This window comes from Hypanus sabinus, chromosome X1, assembly GCF_030144855.1.
Source record: "Hypanus sabinus isolate sHypSab1 chromosome X1, sHypSab1.hap1, whole genome shotgun sequence".
In the NCBI taxonomy this organism is placed as follows: Eukaryota; Metazoa; Chordata; class Chondrichthyes; order Myliobatiformes; family Dasyatidae; genus Hypanus; species Hypanus sabinus.
Genome location: NC_082738.1, coordinates 53,644,083 through 53,662,753, shown reverse-complemented (window position 1 = coordinate 53,662,753; position 18,671 = coordinate 53,644,083). Strand labels below are relative to the sequence as shown.

The 18,671-nt window shown below is 39.9% G+C and overlaps 2 protein-coding genes across 5 annotated transcripts in view; both read right to left on the bottom strand.

The window, feature by feature from the left end:
- Positions 1 to 1,683, bottom strand: part of psmc5 (proteasome 26S subunit, ATPase 5) — a 39,738-nt gene extending 38,055 nt beyond the window's left edge. The window contains exon 1 of the mRNA XM_059956609.1: positions 1,612 to 1,683. The gene's annotated coding sequence lies outside the window, so the exon portion shown is untranslated. The remainder of the gene's footprint in view (positions 1 to 1,611) is intronic.
- An 11,840-nt stretch (positions 1,684 to 13,523) lies between these two features.
- LOC132384943 (glucocorticoid-induced transcript 1 protein-like) overlaps positions 13,524 to 18,671 on the bottom strand; it is a 51,205-nt gene continuing 46,057 nt past the window's right edge. For all 4 annotated transcript variants that reach the window (XM_059956605.1, XM_059956606.1, XM_059956603.1 and 1 more), the window contains one exon: positions 13,524 to 17,888. In XM_059956605.1, the coding sequence (XP_059812588.1) occupies positions 17,528 to 17,888 (361 nt within the window). In that variant the 3' untranslated portion in view covers positions 13,524 to 17,527. The remainder of the gene's footprint in view (positions 17,889 to 18,671) is intronic.

Sequence of the window (18,671 nt, the reverse complement as noted above, 5' to 3'; positions counted from 1 at the left end):
TCCTCTATTCCTCACTATGGCTTCTTACCTTTTCCCCTCACCTGCCTATCACCTCCCCCAGTGCATTTCTCTGCTCTTAACCCAAAAGGCTTTGCACCATATTCAACGTTTTGCTGTTATGTTCGTACAATTTTAACTAACACCTGATCTTTATTTACTGTACAATTGGTGCCGTGCCCAAACGATACAATACAGCTAAATTGAAAGCGGAGACAATGCTTCCCATAGTGGGTGAGTTTAGAACCAGAGGGCACAGTCTCAGACTAAAGGGATGCCCATTTAGAACAGAGATGAGAAAGAATTTCTTTTGTCAGAGGGTGGAATTCATTGCCACAGATGGCTAGGGAAGTCAGGTCATTGCACATATTTAAAGCAGAGGTTGATAGGTTCTTGATTAGTAAGGGTGTCAAAGGTTATGGGGAGAAGGCAGGAGAATGGAGTTGAGGAAGATAATAAATCAACCATGATTTATTATCATGGCAACGCAGACTTGACCAATGGCTGCAATAAAATTAATATCAGGGTCCTATATGATGACAGATTACATACGTTGACAATGCATATACTTTGAAGTTTAGACTGAAGAAAAAGTGTTGATATCATGGTCAGCACTCTACAAGGTAGCAGTGTATTCATAGGAAACGATTTCATGGCTGAATACGATGGATCCAAATTCCACCAATGAATAATTTCCTACAGTGGGGACACTGGGACAGCACCACTGAAAATTCTACAGCAACCTAATCATTATCTCATCGTATATTAGCGTCACCTCAGTATTGAACTCTAAACAAACTCTATACTAGCTGTATCTCAGTTTGCCAACCCTAAACTCCTCTGGCACACTTATGGACATCCACAGACACAACATTATGCACCCAAAGCAGGTAGCCCATCATGATAAGCAAAAAGATATTAAACTAGAAATTGGTACATTACTGTGACATGCATCACGATGCAGTGGAAAACTGCCATTCATACAGACCATTTCTTTTCAACACTGCTGAACATTAAACTGTACAGCCGTGAGGTGCATATTACTTTAGTTATATCACAAGAAAGCTCTGAAAAAAGAATGAATACAAAAAAAAATCCAAGGGCCCTGGAGTTTAACGATGAGGAAAACTTGACCGTATTGGCGTTCCTTGTAGCATAAATTACAAAACTAAACAGCTCAGGTAGGAGAAATTATAAACTTAGAAGCATTTACATTTGTGACAGCGTAAAGAGGGATTAGAGCGGCCCTGGTCGGCAGTTGAGGCCGGGGATCAACTCGCTTATTTAGTTCTGCTGCAAACCAGCCTCCACATCGTAGACAGAGAAAGAGGCCTTCGCCCACAGCCAATTACACCGGCCAGGGTCTACAAGGGTCCGTCACAACCCACCACTCGAGGTAGGCCTAGTCATCCGGGCCTCGGGCTCTAAGTGCAAGTCATGGCCGGCGAAACGTTGCCGGCAAACACACGCCCGACCTCCTCCGTTCCGTTTTACCTCTCCCCCTTTCCTTCCTTCCCTCTCCCACACCTCCGCTCTCCCGAACCCCCGTCCCCAACCTCCGATATTTTTCCTCCCGATCCATCCCCAGACTCATAAACAGCACCATCAACTCACCCAAACCAGCACCACAGCCCGGCGTGCGTCTTAAAGCGAGACGGGCCCAAGCAGTGCGTCTTAAAGCGAGACCGACCCGCGCGTCTTAAAGCGAAACAATAAGACGAGTTGGTGGGGGGAACTCAGCGGCTCAGACAGTGTCTGTGGAAAGAAATGGAAAGTTGATGTTTCAGGTCAAGGCCCTCCATAGACCAAAAAAGTAGGGGGAGATAGTATAAAGAATGAGGGGAGCGGTGAAGCAAGAGCTCGCAGGCGATTCAGGTGATGATGAGTTGATTGGTAGATGGAGTAAGGTAGAAGATGGAAGGGTGAAGGTCGCAGCAGAGGCTGGATGGTGATTAGTGGAGATACCAAAGAGCTGCCGGTAATGGAATCTGATCAGAAAGAAGGTGAAGAGTGGAACCATATAAAGTAAGTGATTGGGCAGACAGGATCAATGGGGTGAGGCAGACTCAGTGCTTGGGTGGAGTAGGTAGCATAGAGGGGGCGGGGTGTTGGAAGGGTGTGTGTGTGAACCTGGGTAGGTCAGGAGTGAGAAAAGGGGAAAAGACATAAAACAGTTTACCTCAAATTAGAAAATGCAATGTTAATGTTGTTCAATTGTACATCATGCAGGCAGAATATGATAACCAGCCTAGTTGTACATCTCAAAGACAGACTTATTTATGACACAGGTCCTCTCCAGGTGATAAAGTCCACACTTGTGTACACTTCATCAACATGGATGAGTATTTGTGAGCTGCTGTGTAGCTGCAGGCAGCTTCTGCCAGGGAGGAATGGAATGGAAACTTGTCCATGTGCTTTGTTTGCTCTTCACCAGTAGTGTTCAGCAGGGACCTGTTCTAGGACTCCTACTGTTTATGATTTTTATAAATAATTTGGGTGGGGAAGTGGAAGGGTGGATGAGTAAATTTGCAGATGACACAAAGATTGGTGGTATTGTGTGGAAGGTTGTTATAGGGTACAAAGGACAATGATAAGATGCAGACCTGGACAGAGAAGTGACAGATGGAGTTCAGTCTGAAAAAGTGTGCAGTGATACATTTTAGAAAGTCAAACTTGAAGGCAGAGACTTGCAGGACTCTGATTAGTGTGGAGGAACAGAGGGATCTCGGGGTACATGTCCATAGATCCCTCAAAGTTACTACAAAAATTAATAAGATTATAAGACATAAGAGCAGGATTAGGTCATTTAGTCCGTCAAGTCCACTCTGCGATTCCATCATGGCTGATTTATAATCCGCCTCAACCCCATTCTCCTGCCTTCTCTCTGTATCCTTTAACACCCTTACTAATAAAGAACCTATCAACCTCCACTTTAAATATACCCATGACTTGTCCTTCACAGCTGTCCATGGCATTGAATTTCACAGATTCACCATCCTCTGATCGAAGTACTTCTTCCTCATCCCCATTCTAAAGGATGTCCTTCTATTCTTAGGCTGTTCCCTCTGGTCCTGGACTCCCCATCTATAGGAAACATCCTCTTCAAACCCACACTATCAAGGTCTTTCAAAATTCAATAGGTTTCACCCCTCCTTCTAAACTCCAGCAAATACAGGCTGAGAGCCATCAAATGCGCTTCATATGTTAACTCTTTCATTCTCAGCATCATTCTCATGATCCTTCTCTGGATCTCCTATAATGCACAGCACATAACTAAGATAAGGGGCCCAAAACTGCTCACAATATTCCAAGTGTGGTCTGACCAATGCCTTATAAAGTCTCAGCATTTGATAGGGGTTAAGAAGGCATATAGTGTGTTGGCCTTCATTAGTCAGGGGACTGAGTTCAGGAGCCACAAGATAATGGTGCAGCTCTGTAAAACACTGGTTGGACCACACATGGAGTATTGTGTTCTGCTCTGGTCCTCTAATTATAAAAAAATGAAAACAGGGTGCAGTGGAGTTTTACCAGGATGCAGCCTAGATTAGACAGCATGTCTTATGAGGAATGGTTGAGCGAGCTGGGGCTTTTCTCTTTGAAGTGAAGGAGGATGAGAGGTGACTTGAGAGGATATAGAGTGGTGGGTGCGTGGAATACGCTGCCTCGGGCAGTGGTAAACATTAGGGACATTTAAGGGACTCTTAGATAGACACATGAAATAAAAATGGAGGACGATGTGCGAGGGAAGCATTAGATTGATCTTGGAGTAGGTTGAAAGGTCGGCACAAAATAGTGCAGTGCTGTTCTGTGTTCATTCAAATCACTCACTCATTGAGACAGTGAGGATGGCTGTCAGCACCTCTTCCTATGTCTGCTTGCCCTCCTATCAACAGTGGTTTCTACAATCAACTCCCAGACATTTTTTGTTCCTTTCTAATTTACAAGTTTAGATTGCAAACAGTTCTCACAATCTGAACCCTGTTGTAACCTGCCATGGAGTGGTAGAGTTCCACAGCACAGAACAGGCCCTTCAGCTTACTGGTCCATGCTGACCAGGATGTCCCATTTGCCAGCATTTGTCTCATAACCTTCTAAAACTTTCCAATTTATGTAACTAATCAAGTGCCTCAACCACTTACTCTGGCAGCTTATTCTACATCAAAACCAAGAGGATAACTGGGGAGTGGATAGGACCACACAACAATAAAGGAGGGAATATGTGCTTGAAGACAATGAGTTCTTTGAATCAGCATTTACCTAGGAGGACGTAGAGGATAGGGACATCAGTGTGGAGCATCCTAATTTGCTTGGGCATTTTAAGATAAAGGAGGTTGTGTGGGGTCTTGTAAAGAATATTAAGATGAATAAGTCCCCAGGTTACTTTGAGAAGCAAGAGAGGAGATTGCTGCGGCCTTGACCAACACCTTTGTGTCCTCTCTAGCCACGGGTGAGGGCCAGGAGGACTGGCAAGTAGAATCTGAATCAGAATCAGTTTTATTATCACTGATACATTTTGTGAAATGTATTGCTTTTGTGGTAGCTGTACAGTGCAAGACATAAAAATTACTATAAGTTAAAATAAAAAACTAAAATAAATAGTGCAAAAGAGAAATAATGGGATAGTCCCCATGGACCATTCAGAAATCTGAGGAAAGCATCCAGTCCAGACAGAGTACCTGGCTGAGTAATGAAGACCTGTACTGACCAACTAGCTGGTGTATACACAGATATCTTCAACCTCCCACTCCGGCAGTGTGCGTTACCCAAATGCTTCAAGCAGGTTTCAATCATACCAGTGCCCAAGAAGAACATGTTAAGCTGCCTCAGTGACCATCACCCAGTGGCACTTACATCCACAGTGAAGAAGAGTTTTGAGAGGCTGTTGTTGAAGCATATCAGCTCCTGTCTGAATGGTGACTTGGATCCACTCCAATTCACCTACCAAAGCAACAGGACTACATCAGATATTATCTTGTTGGCTCTTCTCACAACCCTGGAACATCTGGACAGTAAAGGTGCATACATTAGGATGCTTTTTACAAATTACAGCTCAGTATCTAACACTATCATCCCTCAAAACTCATCAGTAAACTCCAAGACCTGGGCCTCAATACCCCCTTGTGCAATTGGATCCTGGATTTCTTCATTTGCAGACTCCAGTCAGTTCAGATTGGTAAAAACATCTCAACAATCTCCATCAGCACCTCAGGAATGTGTATTTAGCCCCCTGCTCTACTCACTTTACATCTATGACTGCGTGGCCAAGTTTGCTGATGACACTTCTGCTGTGGGCTGTATCTGCATACAGGAAGGAGATTGAAAACTTGGCTGAGTGGTGTAATAACAACAATCTCTCACTCAATGTCAATAAGACCAAGGAACTGGTTGTGGTGGAGAGGGAAACCAGAGGTCTATGAGCAAGTAATCAGAGGATCAGGAGTAGAGAAGGACAGTAACTTTAAATTCCTGGTTGTCCCGATCTCAGAAGAACTGTCCTGAAACCATTATGTAAATATAATTGTGAAGAAAGCATGACAGTGCCTCTAATTCCTCAGGAGTCTATGGAGATTCGGCATGACATCAAAATCCTTGGCAAACTTATATAGATGTGTGGTGGAAAGTATGCTGACTGGCTGCATTAAGGCCTGATATGGGAACACCAATGCCTTTGAGTGGAAGATCCCAGTACATCACAGGTAAAACCCTCTCAACCATTGGGAACATCTGCATGAAAAGTTGCCATAGAAAAGGAGCATCCATCAAAGATCGTCACCACCCAGGCCATGCTCTTTTTTCACTGCTGCCATCAGGTAGAAAGTACAAGTACCTCAGGACTCATATCACCAGATTCAAGAACAGTTACTGCCTCTCAATCATCTTGAACAAAAGGGGATTGCTGCACTCACTTAAGGACTCGTCTTATTTCATGCTCATTATTTACTGCTATTTATTTATACCTGCATTTGCAGTTTGTTGTCCATCGATCCTGTTTATAGTTACTGTTCTATAGATTTACTAGGTATGCCCGCAGAAAAAGAATTTCAGTGTTGTATGTGGTGACATGTAGGTACTCTGATAATAAACTTTAATTTGAACTTCAAAGAAACTTGTTAAAACAGAGTGGAGGCTCCTGTACCTCCTCCCTGATCACAGAAATAGAGAGCATGTCCCAGATAGTGAGGGTCTTTAATGATGGATGCCACCATTTTATGCACTGCCTTTTGAAGATGTCCTCGATGATGAGGAGGCTTGTGCCTGTGTTGGAGCTGACCAAGTTTACAACCCTCTGCAGCCTCTATCAATCCTGTGCATTGGAGCCTCCATACCAGGCATTGATGCAAACAGTTAGAATACTCTCTACAGTACATCTGTAGAAATTTGAGCAAGGCACTTAACCACACATTACTCTGCAACAACACCAGTGCCAAGCTGTATCGGCCCTTGCCCTTCCCTTGGACAACATCACTGGCATGGAGAGGGGAGACTTGCAGCATGGGTAACTGCTGGTCTCCCACACAACCCTGCCCGGGCCTCAGTCATCAATGAAAATCAATGGACAGCTGAAGAGAAGAAGAAATTTGTTAGAGTCTTTGTTAACATACCAAATCTCCTCAATCCTAATGATATAATGTCGTTCCATTATTCAAGGGAAACAGGGATAATCCTGGAAATTATAGATCAGCGAATTTCACATCAGTGGTATGGAAGTCACTGAAAAAGATTCTTGGGGAGAGGATTTATCAACAATTGGAAAACCATGGTCTAGTTAGGAATAGTCAGCCTAACTTTATACAAGGCAAGTCACATCTTATTAACTTGAGTTTTTCACAGAAGTGACAAAGGTAATTGATGAAAGTAAATCTCTCAATGTCAGCTACATGGATTTTAGTAAGGCTTTGGACAAGGTCTCTCTTGGGAGGCTCATCCAAAGGAGCATCATGCATCGGATCCACAGTGAATCAGCTGTTTAGATTTAGAATTGGTTTACCCATTTAAGACAGAGGGTAATGGTATTCTGGCTGGGAGGTTCTACAAAGATCCATACTGGGACCTTACCTATTTGTGATATATACGTACAGTATAAATGACCTGGAAGAAAAGATAGATGAGAAAAAATCTGCAGATGCTGGAAATCCAAACAACGCACACAAAATGCTGGAGGAACTCAGCAGACTATGCAGCATTTATGGAAAAGGTAAACAGTCAATGTTTCGGGCCGAGACCCTTATTTTAATGGGTGGCTGCTATTTTAATTCAACTGCCCATTCCGACATGCCAGTCCATGGCCTCCTCTACTACCGCAATGAGGCCACACTCAGAATGGAGGTGCAACACCTTATATGCCATCTGGTTAGCCTCCAACCTGAAGATCAATTTCTAAAACTTCCAGCAATGGCCACTCTCCCCATTCCCCTCTCTCACCTCCCTCTGGTGCTCCTCCCTACTTTTCTTTCTTCCACAGCCTCCTGTTCTCTCCCATCTCCTTCTCCAGCCCTATATCTCTTTCACCAATCAACTTCCAAATTCACCATTTCTGGATTCACCTACCACTTTCAAGTGGTTGTTAGATAGGTACATGACTGTGCAGAAAATAGAAGGAATTAGCTTAGTTGGGCATTTGATTACTGATTTGTTTGGGTTATTCCCCCTCACTTACCTATGCCCTGTTGACTATCAGTAAATCATGGGGGCAGAGGGTGTTTGAATGTAGGTTGGGTGATTAGAAAGTTTGTAGACAGCACTAAAGTTATCAAGAGTTTTGAGTAGCGAGAAGGCTGTTAAGTACAGAATAATACAAATCAGATGGAAATATGAGCAGGGAAATAGCTAAAGGAGTTTATTCCAGGCAAGTGCAAAACTATCACAAAGTCAAGTGTAAGAAAGGATACAGTAAACAGGAAGACCTTTGAGCATTGATATACAGGATAGACTTGGGCTATGTCAATAAGTGAATAGGGTGATAAAGATATTGCTTTTGTCAGTCAAGTTACTCAGTATAAAACTCAGGAAGTTATGCTGAAACTTAGGAATAGAATGGGCAGTACCTTAACTTAACAATATATTTTCACGTGAATTAGTTTCTCACTGCAGCAACCCTTTTAGTTAAAGGAATCAGAATCAGGTTTAATATCACCAGCATGTGACATGAAATTTGTTAATTTAGCAGCAGCAGTTCAATGCAATACACAATATAGAAAAATCAAAATAATAAGTATATCAATTACAGTATACATATATTGAATAGATCATGCAAAAAGCAATATATACAAACCCCATTTCCAGAGAAGTTGGGATATTTTCCAAAATGCAATAAAAACAAAAATCTGTGATGTTAATTCACGTGAACCTTTATTTAACTGACAAAAGTACAAAGAAAAGATTTTCAATAGTTTTACTGACCAACTTAGTTGTATTTTGTAAATATACACAAATTTAGAATTTGATGGCTGCAACACACTCAACAAAAGTTGGGACAGAGGCATGTTTACCATTGTATTACATCACCTTTCCTTTTAATAACACTTTTTAATCATTTTGGAACTGAGGATACTAATTGTAGTAGATTTGCAATTGGAATTTTTGTCCATTCTTGCTTGATATAAGACTTCAGCTGCTCAACAGTCCGTGGTCTCCATTGTCTGATTCCCCTCTTCATGATGTGCCATACATTTTCAATAGGAGATAGATCTGGACTGGCAGTGGGCCAGTCAAGCACTCGCACTCTGTGTCTACAAAGCCACATATTGAAACCCATGCAGAATGTGGTCTGGCATTGTCCTGCTGAAATAAGCATGGACATCCTGGGAAGAGGACATTGATGGCAACATATGTCTCTCTAAGATCCTAATATACGCCTCAGGGTCAACAGTACCTTCACATACATGCAACTCACCCATGCCGTGGGCAGTGATGCACCCCCATACCATCACAAATGCTGGCTTTTGCACCTTTCGCTGATAACAATCAGGATGGTCATTTTCATCTTTGGCTCAGAGAACTCGACGCCCATTTTTTCCGAAAACTAGCTGAAATGTGGACTCATCTGACCACAGCACATGGTTCCAGTCGTTCGGTCCATCTGAGATGAGCTCGGGCCCAGAGAACTCACCGGCGTTTCTGCATAGAGTTGATGTATGACTTCCTCCTTTCATAATACAGTTTCAAGTTGCATTTCTGGATGCAGCGACGGACTGTGTTAGTGACAATGGTTTTCTGAAGTACTCCCGAGCCCAGGTGGCTATAATTGTCACAGTAGCATGACGATTTCTTAGGCAGTGCTGCCTGAGGGCTCGAAAATCACGCGCATTCAGCAGTGGTTTCCGACCTTGCCCTTTAAGCACTGAGATGTCTCGGAATCTTTTCACAATATTATGTACTGTAGATGTTGAAAGACCCAAATTCTCTGCAATCTTGCGTTGGGAAATGTTCCTTTTGAACTGACCAACAATTCTCTCACGAATTTTGGTACAAAGGGGTGAGCCACGACCCATCCTTGCTTGCAAAGACTGAGCCTTTGATGGACGCTACTTTTATACCCAGTCATGATACCTCACCTGCTACCAATTAGCCTGCTTAATGTGGAGTCTTCCAAACTGGTGTTACTTGAATATTCTGTGCACTTTTCAATCTTATTTTAACTCTGTCCCAACTTTTGAGTGTGTTGCAGCCATCAAATTCTAAATTTGTGTATATTTACAAAATACAATTAAGTTGGTCAGTAAAACTATTGAAAATCTTTTCTTTGTACTTTTGTCAGTTAAATAAAGGTTCACGTGAATTAACATATCACAGATTTTTGTTTTTATTGCACTTTGGAAAATATCCCAACTTTTCTGGAAATGGGGTTTGTATTAAGAAAGTCCAAGGATCAATGTCCATTTAGGAATCGGATGGCAGAGGGGAAGAAGCTGTTCCTGAATTGCTGAGTGTGTGTCTTGAGGCTTCTATACCTCCTACCTGATGGTAACAGTGAGAAAAGGGCAGGCCCTGGGTGCTGGAGGTCCTTAATAATGGACATTGCCTTTCTGAGACACCGCTCCCTGAAGATGTCCTGGGTACTTTGTAGACTAGTGCCCAAGATGGAGCTGATTAAATTTACAACCCTCTGCAGTTTCTTTCTTTCAACCCTGTGCAGCAGCAACCCCCCCCCCTCCCATACCAGACTGTGATGCAGCCTGTCAGAATGCTCTCCACAGTACATCTTTAGAAGTTTTTGAGTGTATTTGTTGACATACCAAATTTCTTCAAACTCCTAATAAAGTATAGCCACCGTTTTCCCTTTTTTATAACTGCTTTGGTATGTTGGGACCAGGTTAAATCCTCCGAGATCTTGACACCCAGTAACTTGAAACTGCTCACTCTCTCCTGCTCCCTATGAGGATTGGTATGTGTTCCTTTGTCTTACCCTTTCTGAAGTCCACAATCAGCTCTTTCATCTTACTGACATTGAGTGCCAGGTTGTTGCTGTGACACCACTCCACTAGTTGGCATATTTCACTCCTGAATGCCCGCTCATCACCACCTGAGATTCTACCAACAATGGTTGTATCATCAGCAAATTTGTAGATGGTATTTGAGCTGTGCCTAGCCACACAGTCATGGGTATAGAGAGAGCAGAGCAGTGAGCTAAGCACACACCCGAGGTGTGCCAGTGGTGATCGTCAGGAAGTTGATTATCTGAAATAGAGCTACAAACAAAACAGTTCAAGTTAACCTTATTATGTGCAAAATCAAGATTTACACCGGGGGGGGGGGGGGGGGGAGAGAGGGAGTTTAGATTAGATAAAAAATTTCTAATCTACCGAAAACTGCTACTGCAACATGGGAGTCTACCACTTAGCTTGAGCAGAAGCCGTTTATGGACAGCTTTTATGGACTCTACATACTGCTGTCCCTATGCATCTGGAGAAGAGGGATGCTTATGTAAGAATACTGTTCTTGAACTAGAGTTCAGCATTCAACACCGTAATTCCATTCACCTCTGCCCCTCAACACAGGTGCCCCCCTCAGGACTATGTACTGAGTCCCCTCCTTTACTTCCTGTATACCCATGATTGTGAAGCCACCTACAGCTCCAATCTGCTAATTAAATTTGCAAATGACAGTACATTGATTGGCCTAATCTCAAACAATGAGGTGGCCTACAGGGAAGAAGTCACCTCTGACACAGTGGTGTCAAGAAAACAACCTCTCCCTCAACATTGCAAAAACAAAGGAGCTGGTTGTGGACTACAGGAGGAATGGAGACAGGCTAACCCCTATTGACATCAATGGATCTGGGGTTGAGAGGGTGAACAGCTTTAAGCTCTTCGGCATCTACATCACAGAGGATCTCACGTGGTCTGTACACACCAGTGTACAACAGTGACTCTTTCACCTCAGATGGTTGAGGAAGTTTGATATAGGCCCCCAAATTTTAAGTACTTTCTACAGGGGCACAATTGAGAGCATCCTGACTGGCTGCATCACTGCCTGGTATAGGAACTGTATCTCCCTTAATCACAGGACTCTGCAGAGAGTGGTGCAAACAGCCCAGCACATCTGTAGTTGTGAACTTCCCACTATTCAGGACATTTACAAAGGCAGGTGTGAAAAAAGGGCCTGAAGGATCATTGGGGACCTGAGTCACCCCAACCACAATCTATTCTACCTACCACATCCAGGAAACAGTACCAGAGCATAAAGGCCAGGACCAACAGGCTCCAGGACAGCTTCTGATGCACTCACGCTGATTTGAGTGTATTTCTGTTACATTGACTGCTTTATTTATTATAACTATGATTGCACATTTAGACAGAGGTAACAAAGATTTTTACTCCTCGTGTATGTGAAGGATACAAGAAACAATTCAAAATAACTATAGCAGTATTTCCAGTTCTTGAAGATCAAATTGAAAACTATTTCAACATTTTTTGTTTAAGTAGATGACTTAGTTCAGACAAAAAGGACCAGACATCTAAAACTCTCATTCTAACTAGTAGAGACAGCAACACTATCCTCAAGGGCCCACTATTTAACATTTTTCAGTTGGAGTAAACGTTAACTAAAATTGGCATAAGCTACCATCACCTCTACTACAAAAATTGTTACTTTTTCCACATCTGCTCAGGAATTCAAGTACACATTTTGCAAGGCAAGGCCATCTGCCTATGGCAGGGGTTCTCAACCTGGAGTCCATGGACCTCCTTGGCTATTGATATGGGTCTATGGCATAAAAGGGTTGGGAACCCCCAGCCTAGAAGTACCAAGTAGTTGGTAACTATTTCATGACTACTGACATATGGTTGAGTTACATTTTTTGTAACTTTGCCAGCACAAAAACAAAAATCTCAACACAGAAGGCCAATAAAAATTTGTAACCATGTAAATATTAGATTATGTTGTGAATAAAACAAGAAATATGACCTGTGATTTTTCCCCCATCTGAGGTACATTGAGAAATGAACTTCCACTAAAACTACAACGCACCAATAATCCTCAGGCCTTGGGCTGTGCTGAACTGGCATATGTCCCTGGTCATTGTATTTTACTCCTAAAAATAGACTATATTTTAATTCTTTTTTAAAAAATGTAGAACCTGGTGAGTTTAAAGTAAACATGAGAAATAGTACCCTGACAAGTTAAGGGAGGGAGCACAAGAAACAGCTCACAATGAAGTCCAACACTGAACTTAGGACTTCTGAATAATTGAATAGCAGATTGAGTTTTACTGTAGTTCATGTTTAGGAAAAGGAGATATTGAGAACAGGTTGGGGTAGAAAGAAAATGGATATTTACATCCATATAATCCTCCCCAAAATATGGTCATACCACATTCATGCAGTTTTTAATATATATTTCAGATATTTGGTGCTCAAAATAAACATTTTTGGGAACTTGGCAGTCTTCCTGAAGCCATTCCAGAGCTGATGCTGGGTCAATCCTCATTAATGCTCACTTTCCAGTCACTCAGAATGCTCAAATAAATTGACAGCAAAAAAAAATCTAACATCTAAAGTCTTCATACCTCAAAAAAAATACTTTGAAATAGTGGTAGGAGGAGGATGACAAGCAGATGGATAGATGGCACAACAGAAACAGAAAAGTCAGCACAACATGAATAAGAATTTCAGATCACCCTCAAATCCATGTAGTCAAAGTGTACAGCATGTGAAGTAATCGATCTTTCCTCCCTTCAACAGAATGATGGACTTGCCATGATGAAAACACAAGCTTGGTCAGAGGCTGCTATTTATGGTTCAGTGACAAGTTTTGTTCAATAACATTCCAGCAAAATGGCTGATTTTTTTTTCTTAAAAGTTTATATGGACAATAAATGTGTATTGTGGTTGATTGCACAAAAGGTTGGTGAGATCAGATAAACATGTTAAAGTCTACGATTTGAGAAAAATGAAAAAAGCTGGACTGTTGTACATACCTATAGTCATTAATACATGTAGAATGTTGATATTGTCAGAAGGAAATAAAATAATTGAAGAGTTACACCAAAGTTCATCATCTCCTTTATGCACAACACAAAAGGTGTCTGCAGTGAAAATTAACACTTTTATTGGTATTTTCTGAAACTCAAACTATTAAAAACACACAAATCCACAAGCTAAACACAGCTCATGTGGTGTACATTTGTCCAAGCTTAACGTTCCAAAACATGTATACAATTGATAACCAAATCTTCAATAGTGTCTATAAAACAAAATAACTCTACAAAGATATGCTTTCAGGCCAATTCATTTAAATATAAATCTGGTGTTTCATTAACTAACTTGGCCAGCAATGTCCATTACTCATAACATTCATGAGATATTATTTTCAGTTAGCATAGATTATTCTGATCAACAAATACACTACAAAAGTAAACAATACAATCAGGATTCTTCAGATACCCTTATAGCTTCCGAATGTGAATGGACAGTTAATGTTTAATTGGGGGGGGGGGGTGAAGAGAGAAGAGTCTGATAGTGTTTTGATGACAAAGGAATGTTATGCTGCAATGTCAGGCTTTAAACTTCATCTTGTTTCACTCAAATTTACTATTTACAAGGATCATACAGACAACTGCTTTGAAAATTTCCACTGCTTGATTCCCTTGGAAAGAACATGTTATAAACATGTAGAGACTTGCAAAGTTTTCTTTTTTCCAAGGCAACACAGCAAGTGGTGCTGATTTTTTTTTAATTAACAGACACATGGCAGTGTAAACTAAATCAAAAGTTTTAATCTTAAATTCAACAAGAGGGAGGGAAAGAAGTTGTGTACATCTGTAGCTGTTAAGACCTGCCCATGTAACTGTTACAGTACTGCATTTCTACCACCAGATGGCACTGGTTACAAAAGGCAACAGCACTTTTAAATAAGGTTCCCCAAAGTCTTAATTGTCCAAATCCCAGTAGCTACTGCAAGAGTACAATTCAATACTCAAACTTTCACTCAGCCAGATCTAAAGTCTCACTTTACTACATATTAGGAGTTGGGAGTCTCACTACCAATCCATTCCACAAACTAAAAAAAGGACAGGTACAAGTGGGGAGGTGGAATAGAAAGCAAAATGTTGTTTCTGGATAGATATGTTATTAAAGTAGGGAGCCCTGGAAATAAGCCTTGTTCCTTGATCATCCTGGAATTCCTTAAATATCCTTTAATTCCTTAAATTCCTTTTGGCACAAAGCCAAACTTTCATTACAAAGATTAGAACAATCCAAGGTAGCAGCCCACCAACAAAAGTAAGATGAGCCCTCATCTCTTCAAAAGGAATTAAAAACAAACATTAGGCTCCACAGAGCTACCAAAATTTGTTTAGAGATGGTTGTTACATTGCTGAATCTAAGCTTCGCCTGTAGCAAAACACCAAGCTTTTTCTGACCACTTCAGAAGGCATGCCAATCCTACCTCCCAATTATTACCAAGAATACAGTTTGAAATCTGTTAAAACCAGATTTCTTTGCAGATGTTACTTTTTGTACAACACAAAACAACAGTATAGAATTAAATGGGACAATGCGTAGACCGAACTACATTTAAGAGTTACACAATATTTTACTTTGGCCTGTATAGATTTCAAAGCCAAGTATATCTAAAGCCAATTTTCAAATGAAACTAAGAATAAAATGGCAATCCAGATATTTGGTTCATTGCAGATTGTCAATGATAAGAATTGAATTACATTTCACATCCTCACTATTAATAAACTGGCAAGTACTTTAAAATGATACAAACTGCATTCTAGAATTAAAATCGGGAGCAAGAAAGGTGGATTGTGGTGGCAGAAAGACATGGTGAGAAATATAGGGTTAAGTACCAAGATTTGCCAGAGCTACAGTACAAGCACAAATTTAGTAATTGCACTACATTATCCAGGGTATCAAGCCTCTTTCAAAGCAGTTTTGAAGGTCTCCAATTATAGACCAATATGGTATAGCCTACAGCTTAATTGTAGAGATGGAAAAGGCATGATACAGCAAAAGATTACATCAAAACCCAAAAAGCTAGCATATAGTACATGCCCATAACAATAGTTTTAAGAAATAAATTCTAAACTTGTTCCAGAAAAAAAATTTCCACAATCTTTTAAATTTGAGACATCAAGATAAAAGTTGAAATGATGGTGCTATTATTTTCATTGGCTATGTATCCAAATATACCTGTAAATTAAACTGGAATGCAGAGGAATTAATTTTAAAAAAATCTATACAGTTTGCTTTTAAGCTAGACGCTTCAAATAGTTATTTTTAATACCCAAGTTGGAACTTAATGAAGCTAGCCCTTTAGATGGGTACATTGTTTAAATAAATACCAAAAAAACTACATTTGTATATTTAAGCCCAGATTTATATTAGAAATTAAAAATACAATTCAGTATAAAAAGTATTTGAAACAGTGACAATGAGAAAGTAAAAAGATAAATACAAATTGCTGTTAGACATAACAGGTGCAAATAGACCTTGTGCTCATTGCTTGTTCCCCCTTTGTCTCCATCTAAGAAACAAACTTTATTATGGTGCAACCCAATTGTTGAATTAAGCCATTCTCTTCCCTCCCCCCCCCCCACCACAATTTCTGGTTCATAAGGGTGGCACAGAACTTTTCTTGTATTCATTTCAAAAGTATTAAACACTTCAGTACAGAAATTTCAAATGATTCAAAAAGTCGATAGAAATTGAGTGCAGAATAATTTGAGAAGTAACTCAGCTTCTCAATGGTTGCATTTAGAATTGCTAATCAAGGGGGAAAAATACGTTCTACCAGGGTGTAGGCAAACTCCAGATTATGCTGTTAAATTGCTTGGAGTAAACTAAATTTGTGATATTGAAAAAAAATGGACAGCAAGTGTATTCCATTGTGTGAACACAAAGTTCAATAGATTACAAAACACTTGTGCACTGTATCAAGACACTTAATTGTATTGCCATCTCATTGCACAGGTTAGGATCAGTATAACCTCAAAGTCAATTCTTTGTTTTGAAATTGAGTATGAATTTGATTTTTAATTTGTTTAATCTATTTTTAATTGAATTCTCTATTTGAATTGTTACCCAGATTGTCTCAATTTTGATTTTAAAATACTTTCCTACTCCTTTGCAGCAAGATAATTTGTGGAAATTGTAATTTTGTTCAGTATTGAACAAACAGAAATTTCATTTTCCAAGTGGCATCTCCATTAACAGGCTTAAGCCACATCATTATTCTTTTACCTACAGAAAGAATAAAGCAGATCAAACACCATTTAATTCATTTTTGCAGCTGAGCTTTTAAAAAATGTCTGATTGACAGGAAGTGTACTTGTAGCTAGGGTATACCAGTATTTCATTCTGCTCAAATTGTCTGTGCATCAATTCTACTCCAACTATATGCTAGTCTTTAAATCAACAGCAGTTACACAAGTCACCTTTCATTGCTCTACACTGCTTAAAAATGCAAAACGAACACGTTTCATAAAGTAAACAGCAAGAAAAGTTTTTTTTAAGGAAAAAAGTTCCAATGTGCATTCTTCAATGTATAAACAATTTTATTTTCAAAATACTGTAGCAATCTTGAACACAAGGTATGAGACAAGGTTAAAAGCTGACCAAAAAAGTACTCCAGCAAAATTACTAGATAGTGGCAGGACAGAATGGTGTCACGTCTTTATATTTTACTTCAGTTTAAGCTTGTTTTTAAACTTTGACTATACTTGCAACATTTCCACTCAGACCAAGTAAGAAAATGTGCTATTGTAATTAAAAAGATGCAGGAAAGACTAGAAGGCATCTCCAAAATTTGTTATCATGGACTCAAACATTTATGTATATATGCCAAGAATTTGGATTCACACAAGCAGATGTTTGGTGCCAAGTTAATGAATTAAATGCTCAGCATAAATATTTACAGACAAATCTCAATAATTTTACAATTATTGGCCTGTTAACATATGAAACAAACCTGTAGTTAGGTAGCAATGCATCAACAGCTAAAACAGCCACAATCTGTAGTACTCATCACAAATTTGTTAATTGTGAAGTTCCAGTCAGCTATTAACTTTTGCAGATTTACCAGTTCAAATTATTAATGAGCTCTGAAAAAAGGCACTTTCTTCTGTCTGAGCAAGTTTCCAAGGATCAAACTGTAGAGGTTGTTCCTTAGAAAGCTCAGCAAAGTCTGTGGTCCCTGAATCCTCCAATGGTTGTTGGAACGAGACCTGAGTTGTAGACTGGCAAGAAGTCAAAGTGCTCGTAGATACCCCAGTATTTGGAGGGGCCGATGAAACAGATGCTGGTAAGTGCCTCAATATCAAGTCAACATTAGGTAAGAGAGGCTTAAGAATATGGACTGGGCAGAAGGCAGATCCAGTAGGATTGAAATTAACTTTGTTTTTATCTGGACACGAGTACAGCAAAGCCTGCTCAAAGGAAACAGCCCTGGGGAGAAAGAAAATAATCCACAATCATTTCATTGGAAAAGTATTTTTAAAACCAGACAGTATTACTGAGCTTTTGTAGTAAAACCTGTTGATAATTGGCGCATCAACCTTATAAACTTGAAAAATAAATCGGAATTTTATCTGGGATTTTAAAAAGTTTGCTTTAGATTGTTTTAAAAATGAATTACAACTTGATTGCTGCAGTAAATTTCAATATTATAGTGAATTTTTAGAGTTTGTTCCCAAACCCCCTCTGCCTGTTTTAGCAAGTTGTCATTTTGTCTTTGCATTTTACTCAAATCCACTCCAAAAACACTGTGCGTGTCGTTTCCCAGCTTGTACTGCTTTACTATAATAATTAATTCAAGAACTGGTTTCAGTTTATCTGATGACTTCAAATGCATTGCCTTTCAAGTGAAAATTCCCATAAGCTTTGATTCAACACATTTAGGAATACTCAACATGCATATTACTACTTCTGATTTTGAACACCATACAATCTACTCAGAGGACAAGGTATAAAATTGAATAGTGTGCAAACAGGTCTTAACAGAACTAATTCAGCCTTCAAATCTAGCTCAATATAAGATGCAGTCACAGTGACCATTTTGCTACAATGTGCACCTTGTTATAGTCTGGAATTCAATCAGCCTACTGTTCTATGTACTCCGCACATTGGATTTTATTTTGTTCATTCATGTTCCATTAAAATATTAATTCTTATAAGCCAAACGGAGAAGTTGAGTATAATAATCAAAATGGTTGATTTTCTCTCTTTTTT